The 27,170-nt window shown below is 47.7% G+C and overlaps 1 protein-coding gene across 2 annotated transcripts in view; it reads right to left on the reverse strand.

Annotated features, from left to right (window-relative positions):
- LOC142769057 (chromatin-remodeling ATPase INO80-like) overlaps nucleotides 1–27,170 on the reverse strand; it is a 126,138-nt gene that overhangs the window by 39,729 nt on the left and 59,239 nt on the right. For both annotated transcript variants that reach the window (XM_075871893.1, XM_075871892.1), the window contains exons 25-28: nucleotides 23,742–23,869; nucleotides 20,183–20,277; nucleotides 7,720–7,792; nucleotides 3,330–3,488 (exon numbers count right to left, since the gene is read on the reverse strand). In XM_075871893.1, the coding sequence (XP_075728008.1) occupies nucleotides 3,330–3,488; nucleotides 7,720–7,792; nucleotides 20,183–20,277; nucleotides 23,742–23,869 (455 nt within the window). The remainder of the gene's footprint in view (nucleotides 1–3,329; nucleotides 3,489–7,719; nucleotides 7,793–20,182; nucleotides 20,278–23,741; nucleotides 23,870–27,170) is intronic.

Below are 27,170 nucleotides of genomic sequence, written 5' to 3' on the forward strand. Positions count from 1 at the left end.
AGTTTTGTAATTACAAACCTTCCGTAAATCCCCCTCCGAACATAATAATAATAAATATTAATAAAAATATATTTCAATACTACAAACTTCAGAATACCAAGTGTTTTAGAATAACATATAGAATTTTATCCCCTTTATATCTCCACAACACTTAAATATTGAACAGGGATTTCATAAAGTTACTTGCAGCTGTGGTAATAGCGCCCAGCTCCCTACCAGCCCCTATCATCATCCGAATGCTGGCAAATTTTTTTATGCGTTTGCCCTATTCAAATGGGCGATAGCAGTACCACCACCACCATCATCTGGTACTTGTTTTTCGCGTCAGGCTTTGCCCCGTCACCATTGTTATCGCTGGGCAGCTTTACCTGTGCGCTTGTTACGCAGCTGTTTCCTATCCTTCTGGTTGGTGGCTGAACATTCAAGATGAGCTCCGGAAGCGGCACAAAAGAAATGCTAGGACAGTGACCTAAGGGATGTAGTCGCCGACTGAACACTACGCACAATGCGCCGAAGAAGCACGCACGTGAGGAGTGATAGGATTAAACCATTTGACGAGACAAGGAAATGCACCAACAGCAAAGACGGCGTTCAAACAGCGCGCGCGAACCAACGTGAAGAATCGATATTTAACGCCGATGCTTCGCCGTGTGTAAGAAGGACGTGCATGCATAGGAGTTTGTCTTTCAGCAGTCAAGCTGCCCACATTAGGATAGATCTCACTCTTCCTCAAATAAATGTGCCCTGGATAAGTAATTTTTCGTGTCTGTTTTTCCCGCTTACTAGAGGGTAATGGGGTCGTGAATGTATACACAACACAGGTAGGCGACCCATGTGGTTGCGTTTACGATTTTTGTGCAAAATTTCAATATTTCCACTACAATGACTTCTCAAAATAAAAAATGATTTTTAGCGAACCTTGAGATTCGTGGTATAAAGATTACACTGCATTCCGTATCCCATATTGCGGGGACCTGTCCTGCAGACCGTGCACCTCCATCACGAATTGAAGAAAGGAACTAAAAAAATCTTATTGCAGCACTCTTTAAATGGAACTGATGCTTAAATGAATCTATTGCTTCCAATATAATGTGTTACCACACAGTAAAGTTTTATTTACATATTTTCCCAACTCCTTCAGATTTTGTTCAACAAGAGTTGACTGCATGCTGATTTACAATTTAATTCTCTCAGCTTAGAAAAACTTGCTCAAAAAAAGGCACACAAAATATTTCATATTTTGGAACCACATAATGCACCATGTTAGCATTTGCAGTCTGCACAGAAGAGTACATATATTTAGCAAGCTTCCTCAATATCAAATTAGAACCTGAAAAGAAGCCTTAAACAACAGTGTCCCCAATTACTAAACGGTTTAGGTGCGAAGCACTTAGGGTCTCAGCTTGGCGTGTGATGTCGTCACACTGTGTCATGTGGAAACGTCATTTTTCAAGAACTAAGAAGCTTTCATTTCTGTGAAATCCGTATGAAATTCCTAGTGGCTTCGTGCCACTAACAGGTGGTTGTCTATTTTCCCTTTCTTAACCTTTCCGCCACCTTGCTAGTCTCCGCAAAACTCGCTTGCATTACTTGTGTCCATGTGCTTCGAATTGTCGATGAATTTGTCCTCCCACTGCCAATTGCTGGCTTTCTGGTTAGCTCGATCGGCAGAGCGACCGCCCCAGAAAGGCTTTGGTCCCCGGACCAGGACAAAGTTTTCGGCAACTGAGAAGCTTTTTTTTTCCTGTGAAATCCGTACGGTTTTCCTCGTGGCTTCGTGCCACAAACAGCTGGCTGTCTATCTTCACTTTCTTAATGTGTCATGTAGCGTAGTTAGAGGATATATGCCACAAAAGTTGGGCAAGTCACACTACTCACCACCAGTCCGCTAAAAATAAAAACGGCAACAGTTTGCCCAAGAAATAGCCAACGACGTTGGCAGAGCCGACACACCCTTCTCTACATGCCTTGAAGGGGTTGTGCCACCATTTTTGTGGCTGGCACGTTCTTTGCTGCAAGCGTTTTTTATAGCTCCAGGAAGCATAATGCATGCACCAAGACTCATTTGTTCTCGCTAAATAAATTAATATCGTCTTTTTTATGTGGACAATTTTCAGTTTCCGGGAGCCAAATTGCGCTGTGACCCAGCTGTGTAGCTTGGTCGCGTGGCCAGGCTATGACCTACGCCGTGCTTATTGTTGTCTGCTCTCGCTGGCTTTCTCACACACACTTTCCGCACAAGCACTTGCAAAACAAACGTCTAGAAGCTGCTGTGCTTTGCCGGTACCTGCGTGACGGACGTTTCCCAGGGTGACACCCCCTCACTACAATAGGCGTGCGCACGGGAGGGGAGTAAAAGGGCGGCCGCTCCCCCAGTCGCCTACGATGGATAGTGCAAACACAGCCCCACACATTGACATAATAGGGAGGCGATGCTCTGCGACGAACCTTTGTTCCCCCTGAAAGGAAAGCCTGCGCACGCCTACGCTACCCTACAGATCTGGTGCGGCGTCACTGCAACTTTAGTTGGCCTTTCCGGAGGCCTACGACAGTTCCAGACGCGCTTGCAATGGGCTTCGGTCGGCAGAACGAGCATTCAGGTACGCTCCGGAGGGGAATTAAAATATATTCTAAACCTTTGCCGTGTCTGGCCGTTCGCGTCGAGTGTCCTAGCATAAAAGAGGCTTGTTTTAGCCTCGAAATTTTATGGCACCAACACTTTGAGAGACTGAAACCAAACATGCAGGAAAGAAGAAGTGCCTCAGGATAAGCCACATTGACAGAATTTTCCGACAACATCAGTGGAGTGGAAACACCCTTTTCTACATGCTACACTTTTCCAACTTTTTTTTTTTCTCTGTAGACGTCTTTTTTTCAACAACAATTTTTCTAACTGTTTCCCGTGTACCCACGAAAACTGAAAACTAGGTCAGCAACTACTACACTGAAACCTCAATATAACGAGCCCAGATAGAACGAAACAACAGTTATCCTGGATATAACGAAATATCGGTTATAACTAAGTAAATAAGGAATACAGTAGCAATACACTCATTATAACAAATTGGCACCTTACATGAAAGTAAGTTCTTTATAACTGAAAATTCATTATAAAGGTATATTCCTACCAATGTACTTATTGCAAGACTATTTTTCATTTACTTCGTTAGAGCCACTATTTTGTTACATCGCGGTCTCAGCGTAGTGTAAGAAATATACCTGTATAACAAATGTCTTCATATAAAAAACTGATGCAACAAGATGCAACTTTTTTTTATTGACATTTGTGTGTGTAGACTACAATAAATAGGTAGACAGTGGCTGCTCACCTCGCTCTTTTCTCGAGCCCTCTGAAGAATGCGTTCCTCGATGGACCCTTTGCAGAGGAGCCGGTACACGGTCACCTGCTTGGTCTGGCCCAGACGGTGGGCCCGGTCCATGGCCTGCTGGTCCACGGTCGGGTTCCAGTCACTGTCGTAGAAGATCACCTACCACCAAAAGAGTCCACATCGTGAAATACAACCAGAAGTTCAATGAACCTCCTAACTACCAAACAAGGATGCAGGTGAGAAAAAAGATGCAGTTCTCAAAATCTTCAATAATATTTATTAGTAATTATCGGGGTCTGACGATTGATATGTGGGTTTTCACATCCCAAAACCACCATACGATTACGGGAGACACCGTAGTGGAGGGCTCTGGAAATTTCGACCACCTGGGGTCTTTAACATGCACCCAATTCTGAGCACACGGGCCTACAGCATTTTCGCCTCCGTCGAAAATGCAGCCGTTGCAGCTAGGATTCAATCCCACGAGCTGCGGGTCAGCAACCTAGTACTTTAGCCACTAGAACACCGCGGTGGAGCAATTGTCAGGGTTTAGTGTTCCAAAACCACTGTTTGATTATGAGAGACATCATAGTGGAGTGCTGCAAATATTTTGACCATCCGGTGTCTTTTCAATGGGTACCTGAATTCAAGTTTGCCTCCAGTGAAAAAACTTCGCAAAATTTTTATTTCGCGTGGTTCCACAAGTAGAAAAGAAAAAAAACACCACAAAAAAATCGCTTTCAAATAATACAAATGGGCATTCACAAATGGAGACGTCAGTCGCAAATACGCAAGAACACCACCAATGGATGCTAATTCTGGTGTTCAGCACTTTCATTTAAATTGACGCTAGTTTTGCCTTTCAGCACTTTGAAATAAATCAATAACTAATATCATTTTTCAAATGATTCCTAAAGGCCAATAGGGTAGCTTTTGTTCACAATAGTAGCTATCCCAGTGGTCAAGTGCATGTTACGGTGCTAGACCACTTATTCAAAACTCGAACCTGGGAGACGGAATACAATAAAGGCAAGAATGCTCAAGGCCCGCGAACTTACATTTAGGTGCATGTTAAAGAGAACCTCGCGTGGTCGAAATTGCCGAAGCCCTCCACTAAGGCATCTCTCTTAATCATGTTGTGGTTTTTGGGACGTTAAACACCAACAATTATTTTAATCTGTTCAAAACGCTGCACATGCAAAAAAAACAAAAAAATTGCCAAACTTTAAGGAGTTTGGTCTAAGCGGCCACATGTAGTGCACTCTCTGCCCCGCAATTTCGTTTCACTTGCACGCCAGCTCAAATGTTGCCTTCTGCTTCTCGCTCTTGGAGTAAGTCTAGAGGAGACTGAGTGACATAAGCGCGAGTTTTCACAAGACACCAGCGATTCGCTGTCGTGTAATTTCCGCAAGTCATGTGCGTGCAGGTGGTGATGAGGTTAACGAAATTCCATATGAACCGCCGATCCTGCCAAGCCTGACATACAAAAATCCGAAGCCTTGCTTCCATTTTTGAACCCGCCAAATGTCATCGAGTGCATCGATGCTGATGAAAGACTGTTAACAGTATTTGCGAAAATTATTTATCCTAAGCAGGCAGCATATATAACGCCCATCGCAAGACTAAAGCCTCTCCCAGGGCGGCCCACTTTACTACATTTTACCACGTCGTGTGCAACGCGACTCAATTTCTATACCTGAAAACACACAAGTTCTATCAGCCCAATAAACCTGCCACTATCCTTAGTTACATTTTACATTCAACGGTATTGATTGCACCGCCACAACTAACCGATGATATGGCCTGGGATACCACAAGGATGACTGATCTAGGCGGTATTGCCCATGGTATCCAAGGGATATCCTAGACAATGTAACCTATGATGCTGAATACAGTCGCCGACCAATGTTCCGGACCTGGCGTGTACCGCAAAAAAGTCCGAAATAGTGGTCAAGCCGTGAATATGAAGTTTAGTTGGATCAGAAAAGCCTAAAAAAAAAATCCCCCAATAATACTACACTTCATGCTGTTCTTGGGGACGAGCCAATTTGGTTCCATTTGGGCTACGGCAACATGATTGGCAAGCGCGCTGGCAATCGCTGCTGCCTACTGTTGGGGGCGCCAAAGTTGGTGGCTCCATGGAACCAAGCAAACAAAACTTGATGCCGGTCGCAAAGAGGTGCATGCAACGTCTTGTATGTTTGGTGGGATTTAACAACATGGTGTGGGCTTCTTTTACATGCACCCACACCCCGCAGTATGTGAGCCTCCAGCATTTTGCCGCCATCAAAACGCTACCGTTGCGGCCACGATCGAACCCACGTGTTCAAGGTTAGTGGCCGAGCACCGTGACCAGCTGGAGTGCTAGTAAGCAATCGCGAACAGCAGCGAGCATGTGACACGCATGACGGCTCAAACACACTTGGCAAACCACTAACACAACCACGTGTGCAATGACCACCAAAAAAACAAATGCCCAGAAAACAAAACAGCTTAACAGCGTATTAATGATGGTGGTAAGGCTGACTGAAAAAGAAAAGCTTTGCCGTCTTGCTAGCCAAGGAAGATCAGACATGGCCTCCGAAACTAGAAGACTACGTGCGCTTCCAATCTTGGAGGCCACGCAACTAGCTACTGCAAGCTAAACTCGACCAAGCCAACAAAAAGCCAACAGGGCGACTTTCAAAATCGAGCAGTATAGCTAAAAACTAATGATTTAGTCCAAAAAATCGAACTTTGGAACATAAGTTCGTCCGAAAAATCAATCGCAAAAAAGCATTGGTGCAATGGGAAACTTTACGGCACATTCGTGAAACCCGAAATATCCAACAACTCCGAACTTTCGGAGTTCGCAAAATTCGTCAGCGACTGAATCCCCTTTTGGTCACTCATAAAGTTTGCTGTCATCCGGTCACTTGACCTGAAATCCTGAGTTCTTTCGTTAAATTGCTAATTGTGATGTCTCAGGTTTATCTAATGCAGCCATAGAGTTTTCTAAAATCAATTAGAGGGGGACTCTGGCGCTGAGATCGTTCAGCGACCATGGGAATGATGGGTAGTACACACATTTGCCTAGTCTTCGTGCAAACGGGCTTTGAACACACTTGTGGCTTTGTTTATTGCAGTGTTTCGGTTTTGTTTCAAACGAAAGAATGAACCATTTTGAATTTCGAGACCTGATTTGAATAGGTGTCTCAAAAGTTAAAGTGGTGAAGGGCAACTGTTGAACATTTGTCGATTTTTTTTTCTCGTGACAAAACAACTCAATGCCAAACGGAGCCAGAAGTATGAAGACTATGCAAACTTGTGCCCTACCCATCATTCTCGTGCTCGTTGAAGCGCCATGCGTTGCAGCTCCCATAGACACTACAGTCGTGCCCCGCTACAACGAACGCCGCTTCAACTAAAATCTCGCTAGAGCGAAAAATTCACGGTTCCCCGTCAGCAGTCCATAGGAGTCGATCCATAAATATTGTCGCCACAACGAACACTTTTTCTTCTGCCGTCCCGCTTCAATGAAATTTCATGATGCGATTCCAGGCTCAGTCAGATACTTATTGCTATACAGTAAACCTAATCTTTAATATTTTGATGCATTTTCAAAACCTGACAATACGTCAACGAAGTCTTAGACTTCGTCGATATATTTTCAGGTTCTGAATATGCATCAAATTGTTAAAGATTGGGTTTACCGTATAGCCGCAGACAATCCGAAGCTGAAGCGCAGTTGCCTAGTTCATGGTTTTCTTCGCGCAGCTGCTGGGTGCATCTGCGGAATGATGCCTTTTTCGATTCCAATGCTTATCGTTTTGTTCGCGCTTGGCCAGTGTGGTAACTAATCAGAGCGGCTGTCCGTCCGCATTGTCAACAAATTTAACTAGCCGTGAGTGATGGATGATAAGAATGGCATAAAATAAGGCAAAAGTCACCGTTCCACGATACCCTGCTGCCATCCCGGCATTTTGACGGCGGACAGCTGCTGGTGTGAACGTGTTAATGCAACTGTTTGGTTTGTTCACGAAAGCGGTTCTACTCATTGTTTCAGCGTGCTTTTCAGCATGGCCTCGCTATGCATGGGTGAGAATGCCATAGTGATGCGGCTGGGATAACATAAAAAGCAGCGGACACTTCTTTAATTTTGAGAATGACCGTTTCTTTGTTTTGCTAGTTCAGATCAGCTATTTTTTTTTCTATTTCACTACAACGAAATTTTTTCTGCGCCCCTTCAGTTTCGCTGCAGCGGGGTTCAACTGTATTGACAGAGTTCGCTCTAGTGTACTAATCAGAAACTATAAATGCAACAGTGGCTCGTCGAAAAAATCTGAAAGGAAAGCTTTTATAATTGATAAAGTAGGAAGGATGTTGCCACATCACTACATCACCCACTCACCGTGTCGGCAGCTGTGAGGTTGATTCCAAGGCCACCGGCACGCGTGCTCAGAAGGAACACAAAGATGTCCGACCTGCGAAAGAGAAGCCGTAGTGTCACAGGTGACATAGATGCTACTCGGAGCACCAAAGCAGGGCAAAAATAGGCAGCTGTGCTTGGCTGGACGAGTGAAATATCAATCTTTCTAAATAGGCATCCAAAATGTTGCATGTCCTTTTATTTTGTCTTGTCTAAATTTTACACAGTTACTACATGCTCCTGCAGCTGCTGCTGAAAACTTGGATCTAAGCAAGGGTAAAGATAACTTCACTTATTCAAATTTGCATTCATCTGTACCTGCGAGTATGTTTCACGCATCATTTGTGCGTGAGAAACGCGGAGCACGTTTCGATCTGCTTGCCATTTTTTGCGTGACCTTCCAGTTTGCTGTTGTCGCGTTCATGGGTCCGCCTTTGCGGCAAAGCTGTGACTTTTTCTTTTCTTTAGGCTCTTTTCAGAGCCACTTAAACAATGCATTTGCTGAATTGCAATAATAACCCTGTACCCCTGCCACGACCCTCTGCGTCAGCGAAAAATACCTATTAAAAAGTGTGCTTTCGTGTTTTTCGGGACATTTTTGTGGCCCCTTGAAGGCCTAAGAAATCGGACATCGGCTGTACTTACCATACATACAGGCCTAAAAATTGATGCCTAGCAGATCAGGAGCTACCAGGAGCAATCGACACTGCATGTGCTCCCGACAACTCCTCTCAATTTTACGGGGCATTTTGCTTGAACATTCACTGCAAATAGTTTTACGAACTTGCCACTAACGTTTCAATAACTCGAGTAGGACAGACTGGCCGGCAGCATCGAGCCGCCTTAACGTAGAAAGCTCGAGCACACAGAGATGCACCCGAGTTGCTGTGATAATAGAGTTTCCCATATATATGTGACGAAACGGGTTGGCACCGCTTCTGTGCTTGCGCGTCGCGGCGATGCCTCCAAACATGGGCGCCGGCAATAAGAACACTCTCGCCCGAAAGAAGCCAGAAAACTGTGTGTGTGCCCCGATTCAGGGGAAGTTGTAGAACCTTCAGTGCGGAAACATTAAAGTTATGTTATCCCACATCTGGTGACCCGGAAAACGAACGTACCACACCGCCATGGCCGATGAGAAAACCCCTGCTGCCCTTCAACAACAAGTACAACAACTGCAGGGCCAGCAGTAAGTGATCCAGAACCAAGAGCAGCAGCTCCGGGAACAGCAGCAGCGCAATGAAAATGAAGCGCTCTCGTCCGACGACCGTGCACCGCCCCACTTGGGCCACGCCCCCCAAAACTTCGCTTGAGCGGTCCCTGCCATCTCGGGCGCCTCCATTGCTGCGGCCGCCACCGACACGGACGTCTGTCGCGTCGCCGTCAAACTTCCACCGTTTTGGGCAGAGGCGCCTGACGTGTGGTTCGCTCAAGTCTAGGCGCAGTTTTCCACGGCACGCATCACCCAGGACTGGACGCGCTATGACTACGTCGTCGCCCATCTAGACTATCGCTATGCAGCTGAGGTTTGCGATGTACTTGCAAATCTTCTGGCTGATGACTGTTACCTACACCTGAAGAGGGAACTAAACTTCCAGCTTTCACCTTCACAAGACAAGAAGGTGCGCTACCTACTCCAGCACGAAGAACTCGGTGACCACAAGCCATCGTAGCTCCTGCGTTACATGCGTGACCTCTTGGGCAGCACCCCGGTCGACGACTCCCTCCTCCGTATCATCTGGCTTCAACGTTTACCCTCACATGCGCAGGCCATCCTCCAGGTGCAGCAGAATCTGCCGCTGGACCAGCTCTCTCACATCGCCGATCAAGTCGTCGAGATTTCGTTGCCAGCATCGCCTCTCACCGTCAACGCCATTGACACCCGACAGTCCAGCAGCGAGCTCTCGCGCCGTGTTGACGAAATCACCCGTCAACTGGACTCAATTCAAAGGCGCCTGGATCAAATCCTGAAGCTGCGTCCACAAAAACGCTCCCAAAGCCAAGACAACAATGCCGCTTCATCGCACGAAATGATAATGGCCCCTGCTACTACCATCGGGCTTCGGGGACAAAGCTTGGAAATGTCAACCACCTTGCTCAGCTGGACGTCAGGGAAACTTCAATGGCAGCCCGTAGAGACGGCCGCAAGCTGCCAACTTAGAGGTTGTCGCATATTTGTCACCGACCAAGTCACAAAGCGGCGGTTGCTCGTCGACTGTGGCTCCGACATCTGTTGCTTTCCCCGAACCTTCCTGCGTGACAAGCGTCCTTGCACGCCCTTTGAGCTCAGCGCGGCAAACCATTCGACCATCAAGACATACGGCTCGCTCCACCTTAACATCAACTTCAAAAACCTGTGTCGAAATTCTTCATGGAATTTCCTCATCGCCGACGTCGCAGAGCCAATCATCGGGTCCGACTTCTTGGCATACTACAATTTTCTACCTGACTGCCGATATGACCGACTTATCGACGCTACAACAGGCCTCTCCATGCCGGGCCAACGTGCGACCACCCAACAGCCTAACGTCAAGGCACTCACCATTGGGAACCAGTCGCCATACCACGACATCCTCGCAGAATATCCCGACCTGACTCGACCTAGCGGGCGTCCGCGAGAGGTGCGCCACTCAACCGTGCACTACATTCGTACTACTCCCGGCCCCCCAGTCTCATGCCGCGCCCGTCGGCTAGCCCCGAACCGCCTACGAATCGCACAGGCCGAATTCGAAGCCATGCTCCGCCGCTCAGAGGGACCTTACGCCTCACCACTTCATCTGGTACCAAAGAAGACCAATGGCTGGCGCCCCTGCGGAGATTATCGTGCCCTCAACGCCCGAACCATCCTCGACAGGTACCCCGTCCATCATATACAGGACTTTGCACACCGCTTAGGCTTAGACGGCAGCACTATCTTCTCCGTGGTGGACCTCGTAAAGGCCTACACACAAACTCCTGTAAACGTGGATGACGTCCCAAAGACAACAATTATCACGCCTTTCGGCCTATTCAAATTCCCTTTCATGAGTTTTCGTCTCTGCAACGCGGGCAAACCTTTCAACGCTTCATCGACGTTGTCCGCTGCCTGGACTTCTGTTTCATTTACCTAGACGACATCTTGATCTTCTCCCGCAACGAAACAGAACATTGCCAACACCTTCGTCAACTGTTCCAGCGTCTCAACAAACACGGCTTACTCATAAATGTTCAGAAGAGCACGCTCGGCACCCCCGTCGTCACGTTTCTTGGCCATGAATCTCTTCAGAAGGAACTAGACCCTTGCCTGACCGCATCCTGGCCCTTCGAAATTACGCGCTGCCTGCCACAGCGAAAGACCTCCGCAGTTTCCTGGGCATGTTCACCTTTTACAGGCGCTTCGTGCCTAAAGCGGCCACATATCAGGCCCCTCTCCATGATGCGTTGGCCGGCCAACGTGGCAACCATCCTGTCACTTGGACCCCAGCCTTAACGCAAGCGTTCGAAGACTGCAAAACTGCCCCCTGCAACGCTACGCTGCTCTCCCATCCCAAGCCAGAGGCGCCCCTGGGTCTTTTCACAGATGCCTCTAGCACCCTCTCTCATGCAGTGTGTGGGAAACAACTGGCGCCCCTTGGCGTTCTTCTCGAAGAAACTCTCTTCCCCGAAGTCGCCCCCGCCTTCCGGCAGCGTCGGCGATGCAACCGCGCCCCCTGCGGAGACGACCTGGCCAGCCTACTACAGAGAGCTCCTTGCCATCTACGAAGCAATCCAACACTTTCGCCACATCCTCGAGGCACAGCACTGCACCATATACCTATCACTTACGCCTTCTCCCAACGCCGCGAAAAACTTCCACCGGTCCAGCAGAACCAGCTGTCCTCCGTCGCTCAATTCCCCACAGATATCCACCACATCAGCGGAAAGGAAAACGTGGTCGCCGACGCACTCTCTCGCGCTGTCGAGTTACCAACCGTTACAACCAACGCCCTTGCCGAAGCTCAGAAAACGGACACCGATCTCCAGCAGCTCCTCGAGAATGGCTCTTCCCTTCAACTTCAAAAAGTTACCATCCCTGGGTCAACGGACGCTCTCTACTGTGACATATCAACAGGACGAGTGAGACCATACGTCCCTTCTTTGCATCGCCAAAGCCTCTTCAACCAGCTACACAACCTCAGTCATCCCGGCATCCGCGCTTCTACACGCCTCGTGACTGACCAGTACGCGTGGCCCTCAATGCAATGGGACTGCCACACCTGGGCACGCACATGCATTCAATGTCAGCGCACCAAAATCACCCGGCACGTCACGTCGCCACTCGGAGAATTTCCCCTCCCGACGGAACGGTTCCAGCACGTCCACATCGACATCATTGGCCCCCTCCCACAAGCCGGCCCTTACCGCTATTGCCTCACCGCCATCGATCGTTACACTCGTTGGCCCGAGGTGTGGCCACTCGAAAGGATCACCGTAGAAGACGTCGCATCAGCCTTCTTCTTTGGCTGGGTTTCACGCTTCAGCACTCCTCGTCGAGTCACAACCGGTCAAGGAAGGCAATTCGAATCTCACCTCTTCAGGCTCCTCGGGCTCTCCACCGGGTTCGAGCGTTCACGGACAACTAGCTACCACCCTTGCGCCAATGGGATGATTTAACGGTTTCACCGGCAGTTCAAGGCAGCCATCATGTGCCACCCTCACTCAACCTGGCTCGAAGCTCTCCCCGCCGTCGCTCCTGGTCTGCACGCAACTTTGAAGCCAGACATTCAAGCCACGCCCCCGGAACTCGTCTACGGGGAGCCGCTTCGCCTATTTGGAGAGCTCCTCTCCGCTCCGACCTCTGATGTAACCAGCTCGGACCCTGCAGACTTCGTCGCACAATGGGCGCGCTGCACCCCTCACCAGCGGCTCGCCACACCAAGCTGACCCCGCTCGTGTTTAAGGACCTGCCAACATGCTTGCATGCCTTCCTCCGCAACGACACCGTACGCGCACCTTTACAGATGCTTACTCCGGACCTTACAAAGTCATCTGTCGCGACGACAAAACATTTACCCTGCAAATCAGTGGAAAGGATGTACGCGTTTCCATCGACCGCCTAAAGCTATCATACATCCTTTCCCAGGAGCCTACCGACCCCCGCACGCCTCCCGTAATTCGCCGACAACAGCCCGCAACGCCTAGGCTCGCACCCTACACCACCCGCCTTGGACGCCAGGTGCGGGTCCCCAAACTTCTTCAACCCTGACGGCCCTTCTTCAACCCTCACGGGGGGGTGGTGTAGCGAAACAGGTCGGCGTCGCTTCTGCGCCTGCTTGAAGATTGCTGTACCCACAAGCAGTGTTCAGGGATTCAGAAAAAAAACAACAATCAAAATCGGTCCAATCATTCCTATGCTACTCTTTCCACAAGCAATGCACAATGTCCAAAACACACTTGTGAGAAAAAGCCTGTCGAAGTTTTCGACAGGCTTTTTTCGATGAACTTTTTTGTTTCTCGTTGGATATTGAAAATTGGCACAGACACTAAGAATGACCTCACAGTGCTTGCATAAAAGTTTTGAAGCGATACCACAAATACTTTACGAGAAACAAATTATTTCTTCATTGAACCATATGGAGGGGCTGAGCATAATGTCAAAAAATCAGTATTGAGAAAGCTTCGTTTAAAGTTTCAACTTTTCTTTACGTCTCTAAGACACCTAAAAATTATGATCTCAGGTTTTTCATGTGATATTTGACTTCTTTTCATGACTTACAAGGAACGAGTATGGATTTCAAACCAAGTTCTTTGTATGAAGGAGTGGTGTGATAGGTATGACAGAAAAGATTGTAATTGAATGAAACCATATACTGAAATTATTATACACATTTTTTGTGCTGAATTTGTAATTAGATACTGAACTTTTCTTTCTTTGGAGAGAGGTTTAGTGCATCAGAAAAATCTATCACACCATGACGGCCTGTGCCTTCTTTCCAAATAACAAAGTTATGGGTAGAAGAGTGGTGGCACAGGAATATTTAGCAGTATAATTAATGACACAAGACGGGCATATAAAAATTTGTGCCCCTGATTCATACATGCTTTTTTGCCGCTCTAGCCGTGAAATGCATCATCATACAGCCGGTCGCGGAAACTCTAATCTACAGCAATTACCGTATTTACTCGCATAATCCTCGCACTCGCATCATTCTCGCACCCCCACATTGCCCAAGAAAAATACGAAAAAATTTTGTCCTCGAGTAATTATCGCACCCCCGAAAACTGCCGCAATAATGTCGTCTGCTCGTTCCAGCCACTGATGATGATAGTGCGTGCCATTTGGCGCCATCTCTTAAGCAATAAGCGTATTATTGCACGGAGATTCAATCTAATCCAAGCCAAGCCGAAGTGGCCAGTGCGCGTTGCGGCGTGTTTTGTACGTTGTGTCGGTAATCTTGGCACGTTATGGGGCGATACTGAAGCTACACGGCTGCTTCAAGTTGCAAGTCATAGATCATACGCTAAACAACGGCAACAAAGCCGCCGGTAGGCCCTTCGGAGCCTACGAGTTTTGTGTTCGCTACTGGTGACGGCAGCTGAAAGCCACCAAGACGCGTTGGGCCTGCCGTGTGCCTAAAACTGGGATTGATGGTAAACTTTATTTCTTCAGAAGGAAACTGCGGACGAGTCTGTTAAATAGCCATCAGCCCAATACTGATGCCCTACGCTTACCTTTTGAGGGCTCCTGTTGAGCGCCGACCGCTTCCGCTACGCCCTCAACGCCCACAAGCTTCGCGTATGGTATTCTAATTCTTAACTATTTGCTTCCACTTTTTATGTCTCAAATAAATCATGCCTTGTGTTGAACCTCTGCTTTTATTGTTGAGGTAAATTCTAATTAGTACTTTGTAAAGCTTCCTGTAAGTTGCTGGTGTGAGAATCCCGATTTGCGGCCACCTCGTTTTTTTTTTTTTTTTCCGCTCTTTGCGTTTTCGTGGAAAGTTTTCCCCGCGTAATTCTCGCACCCCCCAACTTTGCATCAAGTTTCCGGCAAAAAAAGTGCGAGGATTATGCGAGTAAATACGGTAATTAACTTCGGAACATTCATAGACGTACGTGGCGATATCAAGCACGGCTCCAAGCATGTCTGAATCGCATCACAAAAGCTTATTGATAGCACTCCATATGACCGTGGAGTGCGCCGCCGCATGGACAGTGCAGCCGGCGCGTAATGCACTTGCCAACGGTGGCGTCCGGTGACGATGCGCGACATGTGTAACTACGATGACAAAAAAAACGGCGCGCACTGCGCTTGGCATCACATTTTCGAATGACGACGCGCGAAACTGCTAGCCGCTGTTCCGAGCAATCTTTAGCAGTGAAGAGGGGGGGGGGGGGAGGGGGGGTGACGAGCTTGACTGTGTTGTCCGCTGCCGATGCGTAAAATGCCCATACGTGATTCAGAGGAGCTAGCGAGTGATGTGCTACATTACTTGCGAAGAAGCACGTCGGCCAGAGTGCGCTTGCACGTCGTTCCTGCCCGCAGTCTCGCTGTCAGCGGAGTTGGGGCTAAAGCCGACTCCCGATGACGCGCCGCACTCGTAGACCGCGCGCCCGCTCATAGTAATCTGATTGTGCATCTGGTGCGGCCACTCGTAGTAATTAGATCGTGCCGCCGCTTACAGCTTCGTTGCTTGCAAAGAAGCACGTCGCCACGAATGCGCTAGCGCGTCGTTCCTGCCCGCAGTCTCGCTCTCGGTGGAGTTAGAGCTAAAGATGACTCCGATGACGCGCGGCGCTCGTAGACCACGCGCCCGCTTGTAGTAACCTGATTGCACATCCGCTTACTGCTCGTAACTAGAGTGTAATTATATCTTAAGTGATCATCAAGCTGTGAACACATCACGAAGTAACAATTTTCGATAGCCATGTCCTCGTGACACACAAGCAGCGAGGCGAGCTGAGGCAACATGGCGGCCACGGCCAATCAAGGGCCTCAAAACGACCTTCAAACATTTGCTTTTTGCTCGCTTGTTGTTAAGGGGGAACGCGGCACTTCGGGACCGAAAATCAGCCAAAAAATCGAGTTTTCGCGGACCTTCTTTTCGCGTTCCCGACATCATTGCGCACCTATTTACAAAATTTCATAGCCGAATACCATCAACTTTTATCGTTATTCAACTTTAAAAAACCGAAAACGGGCGTCCTGCCCTTTAAATTGAGGGCGAATAGCGCAGGTTTCGGCTCTACGATACGCGAGAACTACGCGCTCGATCGGCGCCATTTTGGTCTTGTTTGAAAGAACGCGTTTTCAGCTGTTTTTTTTATTCGGTAAGCAACATTGAGCGTTTCCCCGGCTCGAAAAACGGGGCCTCAAAAACGAAGAGCCGCGCTCACTGCCATTGGCTAAACGGCGCACGTGACTGAAATGGCGCTTTCCGGTTGGCTGAAAGCTCGCGGCTTGCGCCTGCATACGCGACCCGACGCCATTTTGAAAGGGTTACTGCTGTGACGCCTCGAAATCGGCAGAGCACTCTGAAGCTTCTGATCGTATCGCCATGCCTGGAAACGCAAAAAAGTATCGGACCGTGCACGCATTTGGTCGCAGGAAACGCAAAGGTCGTGGGAGAAAGTCTACGAAGTCATCAGAGCCCTTGGTTGACTCTGACGAACTATGTGTCGACGCTCCGCGGCCGTTCAGCGATGGTGCGACCGAGCGCGTTGCCTCCGACGACGATGACGGTGAAGCGAACTCCGGACGACTACGAATCGACGCCAAGGTGGTGACAAACGCCGAAGTTGAAGAAAATCATGCCCGGGAGAAAGCGACGCTCGACCGGCTTTCATCGGCGCCAGCAACTGCACGGAAAATTGACTTTTTCACCGCGAGTTGTAGCGAGGCAACCGCACAGGACTCGGACCACGCTGCTCCTTATCTGCTTATGCATCTAGATATCCTAAACGCGATAATGGGTGCCTTGTGTTGCAAAGCCTGCCACGGACCGGCTACGATCGTCAGAGGGGATCGGGACTACGGACTTGCCGTGAAAGTGCTAGTGCAGTGTGAAAGGTGCGGCGAGATCGCGAATGAATGGACTTCGCCCCGTGCGAACGGCACGAAAACGTGCAATCTGTTTGAAGTAAATCTTCTCGCTTCGAGGGCGATGGTGGCTACCGGCAACGGCCAAACGAAAATGAACGATATTTTCGCAACAATGGGCATCTCACACCGCGGTATGCACCACAAGACGTTTCAGCGGCATTTGAAGAACACGCTGGCACCCGCTGCAACGCGAGCGGCTGAGTCCGCTATGAGCGAATGTGCGGAAAAGGTTAGAACAATTTATGATGACTTGTGCTTCGGCCACCGGGGCAATATTGCCGTTAGCTGCGACGGCACGTGGAAGACGCGAGGCCATTCTTCCCACATCGGCGTGGGCACAGTTATCGAATTATTTAGTGGCTACGTGTTGGACTACGTCGTTCTTTCCAACTTTTGCCTAGGCTGCGAGGTGGGCCCAAAGCCTAGTAGTGAGGGCTATCAAGAATGGAAGGCTAACCACAAATGCCAAAAAAATACGAACAGCAAAGCGGGGCAAATGGAAGTGGAGGCGGCTCTAATTCTATTTCAGAGGTCGCTTGAACGCCATGGCCTGCGCTACACAACTATGCTGTCTGATGGAGACTCTAGGACATTTTGCGCCATACAAGACGCCAAGGTGTATGGTTACATTGACGTGCAGAAGGAAGACTGTATTAATCATGTACAGAAACGGATGGGCACCGCATTGAGAAACCTGGTGCAGAAACAAAAGTGCGATGGGAAAAGAGGCCTTGGTGGGAAAGGCAGGCTCACAGGTGAGCTGATCACCAGGCTGAGCACATATTATGGCCGGGCTCTGAAATCGCATGAAGGTGACGTGGGCGAGATGCAAAAGGCTGTGATGGCCACATACCGCCACGTCACCTCCACTGATGAATGCTCGGACCACAGTCTGTGCCCAGCTGGTGAAACTTCATGGTGTCGGCACAATGCCGCAAAAGCAAAGGGTGAGCCCGACCCCAGGCATGCCTACAATCTACCGAAAGACGTGGCAGAGGCATTACTACCGGTTTATACTCGGCTTTCGGAAGGAGCCCTGCTTCAGAGGTGCGAACGCGGCAAAACGCAGAACTCCAACGAGAGCCAACATTCGGTAATCTGGAGTTTGGCCCCCAAGGAGCACCATGCGTCCCTGTTCGCTGTTGAAGCAGCTGTTGCAGAAGCAGTGCTGCGCTTCAACACGGGCAATTTGAATTCTGCAACGGCAATCTTAGGTGAAATGGACATGAATGCGACAAGTACTGGTGCCAGGAGAGCGAGAGAAAAAGACCACCGTCGCAGCATTGTCTCCAACAAGAAAAGAACAGCCTCATTGGAACTCCGGAAGCTAGTGAAGAGGAGGCATGAGCACAGAATGCATTCAGACTATACTTCTGGTGCGTTTTGAGGTTGTCTTGTTGCATCTTCTGCAATAAAAATGTGTGCCCACGTTTTTTCTCGATTTCTCAAAACGACGATTTTCATGTGCTTCCCATTATGCCGGAGCAATATCTCTTGTTCTATCTGGGTTATCATTACGATTTCTTTTTTGTTTCGAAGATAAATGCAGGGGATGTGTCGTAAAGTAAGTTTTATTGTAATAATTTTTGGAGAAAATTCTCTAAATGGATCTTTTGTTTCAAGTGTAGATGGGGAAATTTTTCATGTCATATTCAACATCCCACAACTTTGCTTCGAAATAGCCCAGAACAATGATTTATACTTTATTGCACACTGTGAACATACCGAATTGGTTCTATAGGTTGCACATCAATATCCAAGTTACAGTTAATTAGCTAATTAGGCCTTAATTGAAAAAGTCGCAGTTCATTATATCTTTAAAACTAATTTTCACAGCAAAAAAAGAATTAGATTTTTGAAATCAGCAGTAAAATCTACATAGGCTCTCCAAATTTGACTGAGGTACTCGCAAAAATAAAAGAGTTTTTGGAAGGTGTAGCATCCCCCATTAAAGGGAGGAGCCAGCTGAGGCGGGAAAGTTAAACACGGAGCAATGCTCTTTCCGATGAGCCCAAGAAGCCGGCTCCCGGCCCAAGCATCGTGAAGCTATAATTTTTTGAAAATCGTTGTTTTCTCGCCATTTCCATAAAGTTTTGATACGTAGGTGGGTGAAACAAATTTTCCAAAGCCCGTCTGTGCGGTTTTCAGCTGTGTAGATATTTTGGAACCAGACAGAAAACTTGAGTTTCAAAAAATCGATTTTTTTGCCATTTCTCGCGATCCCAAAGCCACGTCCCCCCTTAAGAACGATTCTCTCATGCGTCAGCTTTTTACTAAGGTAGGCTGGCAGATTGGGAAGAATCGCGACACAGCATCGCCACGTAGAATAGATCTCCCGCGAGGTATATCCACAATTATTTTTCATTGATAATGTGCACATAGCCTCTGAGCAACATTACGCAGCTTGAAGTGAAGCTGGTGCACTGCGCTGGTGTCTTCCAGGGGCTCATTCGCTGTGTCAGGTTCTTTTCGCATTCTTTGCGCCTGTTCCCATTTTTCGGGACAACAAACAGCAGCTCCGTCTCGCCCTTCACGTACAAGTAGTCTGTTTGGCACTTAGACACATGGCCCAAGTTTTTCTGATGTTGTGGCGTGGATCAGGCACAAAAAAGGCACACTAATTTGATGCATGCTGCCGAAAAAAACAAACGTGGCGCTACAACGTCTATCGAAATCAAATGTGGCTTGACAACTGCCGTTATGAAAGAACTGACTGGCACTTTCAGCTGCAACGCTCCAACCAAGTTCTATTTATGACGATGCCAGTGTCGCCGGCCGGGAGAAGGCGACGTTTGCGAAGCCACCCCACCACATAGCCTCCGTCGGAGAGTGAGCCCACAGCCCTCTTCTAGTGCACTGCGGTGAAGTGCAAGTGCAGAATATTTGCCAATTGTAGTTTAGTGACAAAGCAGCTCCAAGTCACGCCAAGCCATGCGAAGCCAAATGGAGCCAGAAGAACGAAGCTTAGACAAATCCGTGCGCTACCCATCATTCCCACGCTGGCCGAAACGCCACGCAATAGCAAAGCTCCCGTAGACACTAGCTCCCTCTAATGTACTTATAGGAAAATAGTGGCTACTTGGGCTGGTTGGTATTGCATTTTTTCAGATAAATATACTTCGTTAGTGCGCAGAGAACGTTTCAGAGGGCTCTGTCCTATCTCGCTGCTATATCTTCTTTTTGAAATGGTTCCTGCACACTAAAGAAGTATATTTTTCCCAAAAAACTTATAGGAAACCCTATGCCTGCGATGAAACACGTGCGAGGAGGCACCCCTCAAACATCCCGGGGCGAATAATCTTAGTCTTAGCGTCACCTTTAAAGTGGTCATTCTAACAGCGTAGTGCGATGTTAACGGCAAAAGCGTGTGGAAGTGAATCATACCTGGCCTGGAAATCTGCGACCATGTCCCTCCTGTCGGAGATCTTGGAGGAACCGTCCAACCGCATGTACGTGTGCTTCCGGTGCCACATGTACTCCTGCATGAGAGCGTAAATGATTATGATGACTATAACCAATACACACATAACCTCACACACACTGACACAATCCTAGATGTCTCTCTTTTCCCTTTTATTTTATTTATTCATTATTTTTTAAGGCTTGTTTGGATATCGTTTTTCGGATTCAAAGAAAGATTGAACCAAATGGGGTCTTTCAAAATGACCTAAGAGAATGCGAGTTATAAACAACAAAATACATAACACTAATATTTATCAGCCTTGCCCATATAGGCTGGTATACACACTTGCAAACTTTAAAAGAAACATTAACCGGTGCAGTTAATATACACACTTACCCTTAAAGTATAGCTTTCAAGCATTCTGGATATCCCCTGAATGAATGGCTTCACAGCACACTGCGGCCACAGTCCACATACATTACATGTGATAAAATCGGCTATTCGTTCACTTCAAGTACATTGAATTTTCAGAAATTTTAAATTATAGTCAAAGTAAATTCAAATACTTTGACTTTAACTTAAAAATGTTTGCACAGGCCTTATCTATTGCATGCTTGTCTATTCGGTGCAGCATAATTTACACTCAAACCTCATTATAACTAAGTTGCATCAAGCACGAAAATAAGTTTGTTATAACCAAAAATTTTTTATAAAGGGTATATTCCTAACACCATACTTACTGAAAAGCTGTTTATAGTTTACTTCGTTATAACCAATAATTCATTATATCCAGGTTCGTTAAATCGAGTTTGTACTGTGTATCTGATTTGTAATTTCAATTACAGCAATACCCCGTTAACTAGGAAAATGGGCTAAGCTGAAGTTTTCCATTTTCCTATACGTCCCATCTATATTTTTCCCTTTATCTCAAAGTATTTTTGGGTCGAATTGCAAATAACTCAAAATCTTGAATGGGAGCGGAACGAGAATTCCGCCGCCGGACCATTTCACAAGATTCACACGATGCTGCCACACCTGAAGTCCATCAATTCTTTTTCTTATTTAGCTGCACCTGCCACTACATAGACGCTTTCCGCCAATGTGAAGTTCGCGAAATCTCAGCCCAGCGACATATCAACATTGTCAAGCAAACCTGTGACACATGCACTGAGCAGGGAGGCCATCTGCCCACGCTTGGCATAGTTTGTCTCGTTCACTTTGTGACTTTGTGCAGTGTACATGATTTTTCCTGAGGTGTGATTACCACTTATCTTGCAAACCACGCAGTACGGATTTTTCGCTGACTCCGAGTACAGTGCTTGCGATTTTCCCTGCAGTGTGATTTCCCCTCATTTGCGCAAACCGAGCGTGACAGATTTTTTTGCTGACTGTGAGGAGCGGCAACATAGCGTGAGTGCGGCGAGCATAACATCCGAGCACTGCAAGTTGCTATCTCTAGAAAAAAAGGCTCGAAATCAAGCACCGCGCAGGAATTCGCCATCCCTTTGTTTACGCTCTCGATGGTACTGAAAAACAAGCAGCAAGTGCTGGATGGATTTCAGCAGAACTTCTCCAGCCAGCGGAAGCGAGTTCGAGTGTCGAAGTTCCCAGACGAAGCAGTGTTGATGGTACGGCTGCGCAATGCCACAGCGGCCAACCTTTCCGTCACCAGAGCAATAATCATGGAGAAGGCAGACGCTCTGGGCCTTGCGAATGGAGCGCACGGACTTCAGCTGCCGCAGCGGCTGGTTTGACCGCGTCAAAAAAAAAAATGAATAGTGTAATGTCCAAGTCAATGCACGGCGAGAGCGGCACTGTCGACGCAGCCACTGCAGACAATTGGCGCAGCAGCCGGCTCGCCGAGTTGCGGGAAAGTTACGCCAACAGAGACATTTTCAACCTTGACGAGGCAGCACTTTTTTATAGATTGTTGCCGAGCCGCAACTTCACGCTGAAAGCTGGAGCGTGCTCAAGAATAAAACAACGAAAGGATTGGGTCACTGTCCTTTTCCGGGCAAATGCCACAGGTGAAGAGAAGCAGCCGTTACTCAAAATTAGCAAAACTCTTGAGCTTAGGTTCTCTAGAAATGCACGACTGTCAAATGGCATTATCTATCACGTTAATAGAGCAGCCTGAATGACTGCTACTCTTTTTGAGGAGTATGCGCTGTAGATAACAAGATGGCCATAAAAAACAGAAAAGTCCTGTTTATTGTCTACAACTGCCCAGGCCACGGCGAAATAGAGAATTTGGAGGCAGTGAGAGTCGAGTTTCCGCCAGCAAATATTACAGCTGTGCTACAGCCGATGGATCAAGGTGTCATCAAACTGGCCCAAAAATCTACAGAAAGAGCCTTCTCCACAGAATTTTGATGTCTTATGAAAACGGCAAAGGCTACGAAATTGACCCTGCTGAAAGCAGCACACCTTCTCAGCAGCGCTTGGCAACAAGTTCGCGCAGCAGCCATTGCCAACTGCTTTGCGCACGCTCGGTTTTCATGTGCCGCCAGTTTGCCAGAAGCAGAGACGGCAGACAGATGACTTTACAGACCGTGAAGAACTTTGTCAGGCGGTCATCAAGCTTACAGGTAACAGTGCCACCGAAAACGACACGACATTTCTGGAGTACACGCTGTGTGAGCAGGATGTGGAGGTGACCGGAGCAATGCCAGACGTCATTTATTATTATCTATCAATTATGCCCCCCTACTTGGCCTCTTGACCGCAGTGTACAGTAAATAAAATCAATAAAATTTCAAAATACCTACCTAATATCATAAGAAACTGGCAACCCACAAGGGGAGCATCTAAAACCATGTGCGCTGAAGCTTCAGTGATGCTGAATGCACAGTTTTCATACTGGGGGACCCACGCACAGTGAGAAATGTGGGTGCTTTGAGCGCGTCCCTTTCAGAAAAAAAAAGTAAAAAATCGTGGTGTAAGCAGCCGTAACGATCTTGAGAGCAGCCCAACAAGGGCGAGAAACAAAAGACCTCGTTGTGTGCAACTAGTGATTTCGTGTCCGCCCCGTGAATATTCTGCGCCGTCAACAATACTGTCATCTTGTGAAACATCACAAGGGCCTCTTTGTATGTCATACAAGCGGCGATGTTGTGAAGTGCTTAAGTGGGGACAAGGGTCTTTTTGAAGTCGACATTTTTGGAATATGCAACTATTTTTGCACTTATCTGAAAAGTTTCTAGCTTCTTGTGTCATTATTTCTCGTGCAAAATCAATTTATAACACCCCTGTGAGATGAATCTGAGTGCAAATAAATAAAGATACACTCAAACCTCGATATAACGAACATAGTTATAGCGAATTATCGGTTATAACGAAGTAAATGAAAAAAAATGCCTTGTAGTAGATACAATGTTTGGAATGCACTTTTATAACGAATAGCAAGCAATACAAGCATCTTAAATTGGTGTTCAAGCAAAGACACGAGCCCTCCAAGTCCCTTATTTAATTTACTCAGTCTCACATAACAAGGCTTAACTGCAGTGAAGGTTGGGCAAGCAATATGCAACGTAGACTCACTTCGAGGAGGTCGATCATGCGCGTCATCTGCGAGTAAATGAGAACCCGATGGCCCTCGGCCTTCAGTTTTCGCAGAAGCTGGTCCAGCACTTGGAGCTTGCCGGAGTCCGTCACCAGGGTCTCCTTATCTGCAGTTGACAAAAAAAATTATAAATTTCAAGTCAGAAACAACAGAGCACCAACTTTTCTTTCTTTAATTACGAAAGCTCCCAAGAGATAACAGTCAATTTTGGTGAGACGATTGTCTGCCGATGCCGTTATTGTCGTTGCGCACAGTGAGAAAACAAAATATCCAGGATTGAGCAAGTTCGAACCCAGGCCTTTCGTGTGACAGTTGAGTATTCTACCACAAGTACACGCTGGTGCCTAGAAGTCTTTCACAAAGACTGTATACAGTGAAATCTCAGTAGAACGAACCCCACATTGACGAACTTTTCAGATTGATTGATATGTGGGGTTTAACGTCCCAAAACCACCATATGATTATGAGAGACGCCGTAGTGGAGGGCTCCGGAAATTTCGACCACCTAGGGTTCTTTAACGTGCACCCAAATCTGAGTACACGGGCCTACAACATTTCTGCCTCCATCGGAAATGCAGCCGCCGCAGCTGGGATTCGATCCCGACACCTTCGGGTCAGCAGCCGAGTGCCTTAGCCGCTAGACCCCCATGGCGGGGCAACTTTTCAGATTAACGAACTTTTAGAAAATCCTGCGCAGACTGCTACTAGTATCAATGTAAAATTATTTCGCTACTACGTACTTTAGAATACCCAACTTTTCAAAATAACAAGCATTAATTTAGTTCCACGTTATATTAACAACGCCTCAGTACTAAGAACTCATGTTCTGCAATCGGTCGCGACCACCGGAGCGGTACGCAAGCAGACGACACAGCGAACGGACCCCTTGCTTCTCATAACACGCGCTAGGGCGCGATGGGAAAAAAAACAAAAGGACGACTTTCTTCTCTTTCTTTCTTTTTGTTGAAACACCGATGCTGCAGGATTGCAAGCGCCGAGGCGAGGCAAGGGCAACACGGGAGGGCAGCGTGTTTGACAACCGTATGCAAGTTTCCGCTAAGCAAGAAAGTTTGTGCTGTGAGCGTAAAAAAAAACAAAAAAAAACACAGAATTCTTTAAAGTAAATGTGCATTTTTTGGTGTTCACTTGTGTATTTGTTTTTTCTCGTGAAAAACGAGTTCAAGGACCCACCGTTGTAAAGGTAAGTCGTTTTGGTCCGTGAAAAATAAGTATTTATTCTAGGGATTTCACAATAACGACTTTTCAAAATAACAAACAAACTGCCGCGGCCCCCTGAAGCTCATTATACGAGATTTCATGTCAAACAAGCAGTTACGTTAACAGAAGTAACATACGTGCTGGATGAGTATCGTATTTATTCGAATATAGGTTGCTTTTTTTTTTTTCCCAAAAATGTTGTTCATAACCAGCTATCGACTTATATTAGTGACCAAGAAATCTTGACTTATATTCACAATGAAACCAACCAAAAGCGCCGAGCTTATCGTGTTCAACTGCCGCGCCCGCTGTTCTTCAAGGGGTTCCTGCTGCATACGCATGTTATATTGTTGCCTACATGCACGAAGACAACGAAGCGTTTACGGTGAACGCACTTGTCGCCCAGAGCGAGAGAGGAAGAAGAGGATCAGGAGGATCTTTAACCAGTCGGCCGCTTCTGAGCTGCCCCTCACGACCTAATTAACGGCCCCTTTCAACGTCTACCAGTCTCTTTCAAACGTAACAGAGTGGTGGAGGAGCTGGGCAAGCGCTTCAACTACAGAACGGTCACTTCCACAGCTTCGACGAAGCCGTTGACTTGCCGGTCTCCCACCATCTGCCGTGAGTGACTTCGACATGCCCGAAGAAGCAGGCGTTTCCAGGACGGCACCATCTGGCCCGCTTCTGTACTACCGAGTTCATCCGCCCTTCGGAGGAAAAGCCGAAGAAGGTGTCGACGCCTGGCTCACCAAGTACAAACGTTTGGGCAAGTCCAACGGTTGGGATGCAGCCGCTATGTTAGCCAACGTAGTGTTCTCTCTGACCGACACCGCACTGGTATGGTACGAGACCCACGATGTGGGATCTTTTTGTTGAATAGCTCAGGGCGTGTTTCGTCAACTCGGTTGCTAGAAAAAAGCGGGCTGAGCAAACACTGTCGCAACGGGCACAGCTACCAGGTGAGACATGCACCACTTACATAGAAGTGTTAAGGCTGTGCAAGGTGGTCTGTGCTACCATGACGGAAGAGGACAAAGTAGGGCATCTGCTCAAAGGGATAGCCGAGGACGTGTATAATTTTCTAATTAAAAAAGAAAGCCTCAGTTCTGTGTCCGACGTCATTCAGCATTGCCGAATGTTTGAAACGCTCAAGATGCGTCGAATTGCGCCCAAGTTTGGTCGGCTGGCTAACGTTACAACTGTTGCCAGTGTGGACACGAATCCTGGCCTCGACCTTTTTTCTACCATTCGAGAGGTTGTTCGTGAAAAACTGTCCCACCGAGAAATGTCGTGCTCGACAGCTGACCATCGCGAGTTGTGTCTGCCACGTGAGGCTATGGATGTGCCTCCTTTGACCCCATGGCAACCGACAATGAGCGCGGCAACTGTGGAGTACAGCCCAGCCCCACAGTCAAGGATGACAACCAGATTTCCCGCGTTGCGGTATGACCGACGCTCTCAGCGCATGCCTCCTCAACACCCGTCTCGGTACGACGCACCTAACCAGTACATCCGTCACACAAGAGCAAATGATGACGCTCTATTCATTGACGAGCGACCGACGTTTCGACCTCGGCCGGTGTGCTATTCCTGCGGTGCGCCAGGCCACATATCGTGATTTTGCAACCGTCAGGTGACTCCTCGGTATCACCAACCATCCGACTTTTCACGACCCTTCGAACAGCCTCATGGTGTCCGACGGCCGGCCCACATACCACCTGATGACAACTATTGGCCCAGCAGCTTCCGCAACCACTCCCCGGCATCTGACAGGAGTTTAACGCCCCCACCGCGACCTCGTACTCATCGTTCTTCTTCACCGCTGCGTCGCAAAGCGCCCTCTTCGCCACCGGAAAACTAGCCAGCGCGGCCAATGGGGGTGAGGTCGCTGAATACGTGCTACTGAGAGAAATACCTTCTGTGTGTATGTTTAAAAACAAAGTGCGTGTTTTGGTGGATTATGTGCCTGTGATGGCCTTGGTGGACACAGGTGCAACGATTTCCATGATGAGTGCTTCCTTTAAAGACGTGTTAGGGAGGAAAGTTGTTTTTACCTGGGATGAAACTTCGACGTTCTGTGGAGTGAGTGGTGAGCCATTGCGCCCTATTGGTGTGTGTAGTGCTGAGGTATTTTTGGGAGGCCTTATGATAACGACAGAGTTTGCGATTATTCCTCGGTCGACACATGA

Source organism: Rhipicephalus microplus, chromosome 8, assembly GCF_043290135.1.
Source record: "Rhipicephalus microplus isolate Deutch F79 chromosome 8, USDA_Rmic, whole genome shotgun sequence".
In the NCBI taxonomy this organism is placed as follows: domain Eukaryota; kingdom Metazoa; phylum Arthropoda; class Arachnida; order Ixodida; family Ixodidae; genus Rhipicephalus; species Rhipicephalus microplus.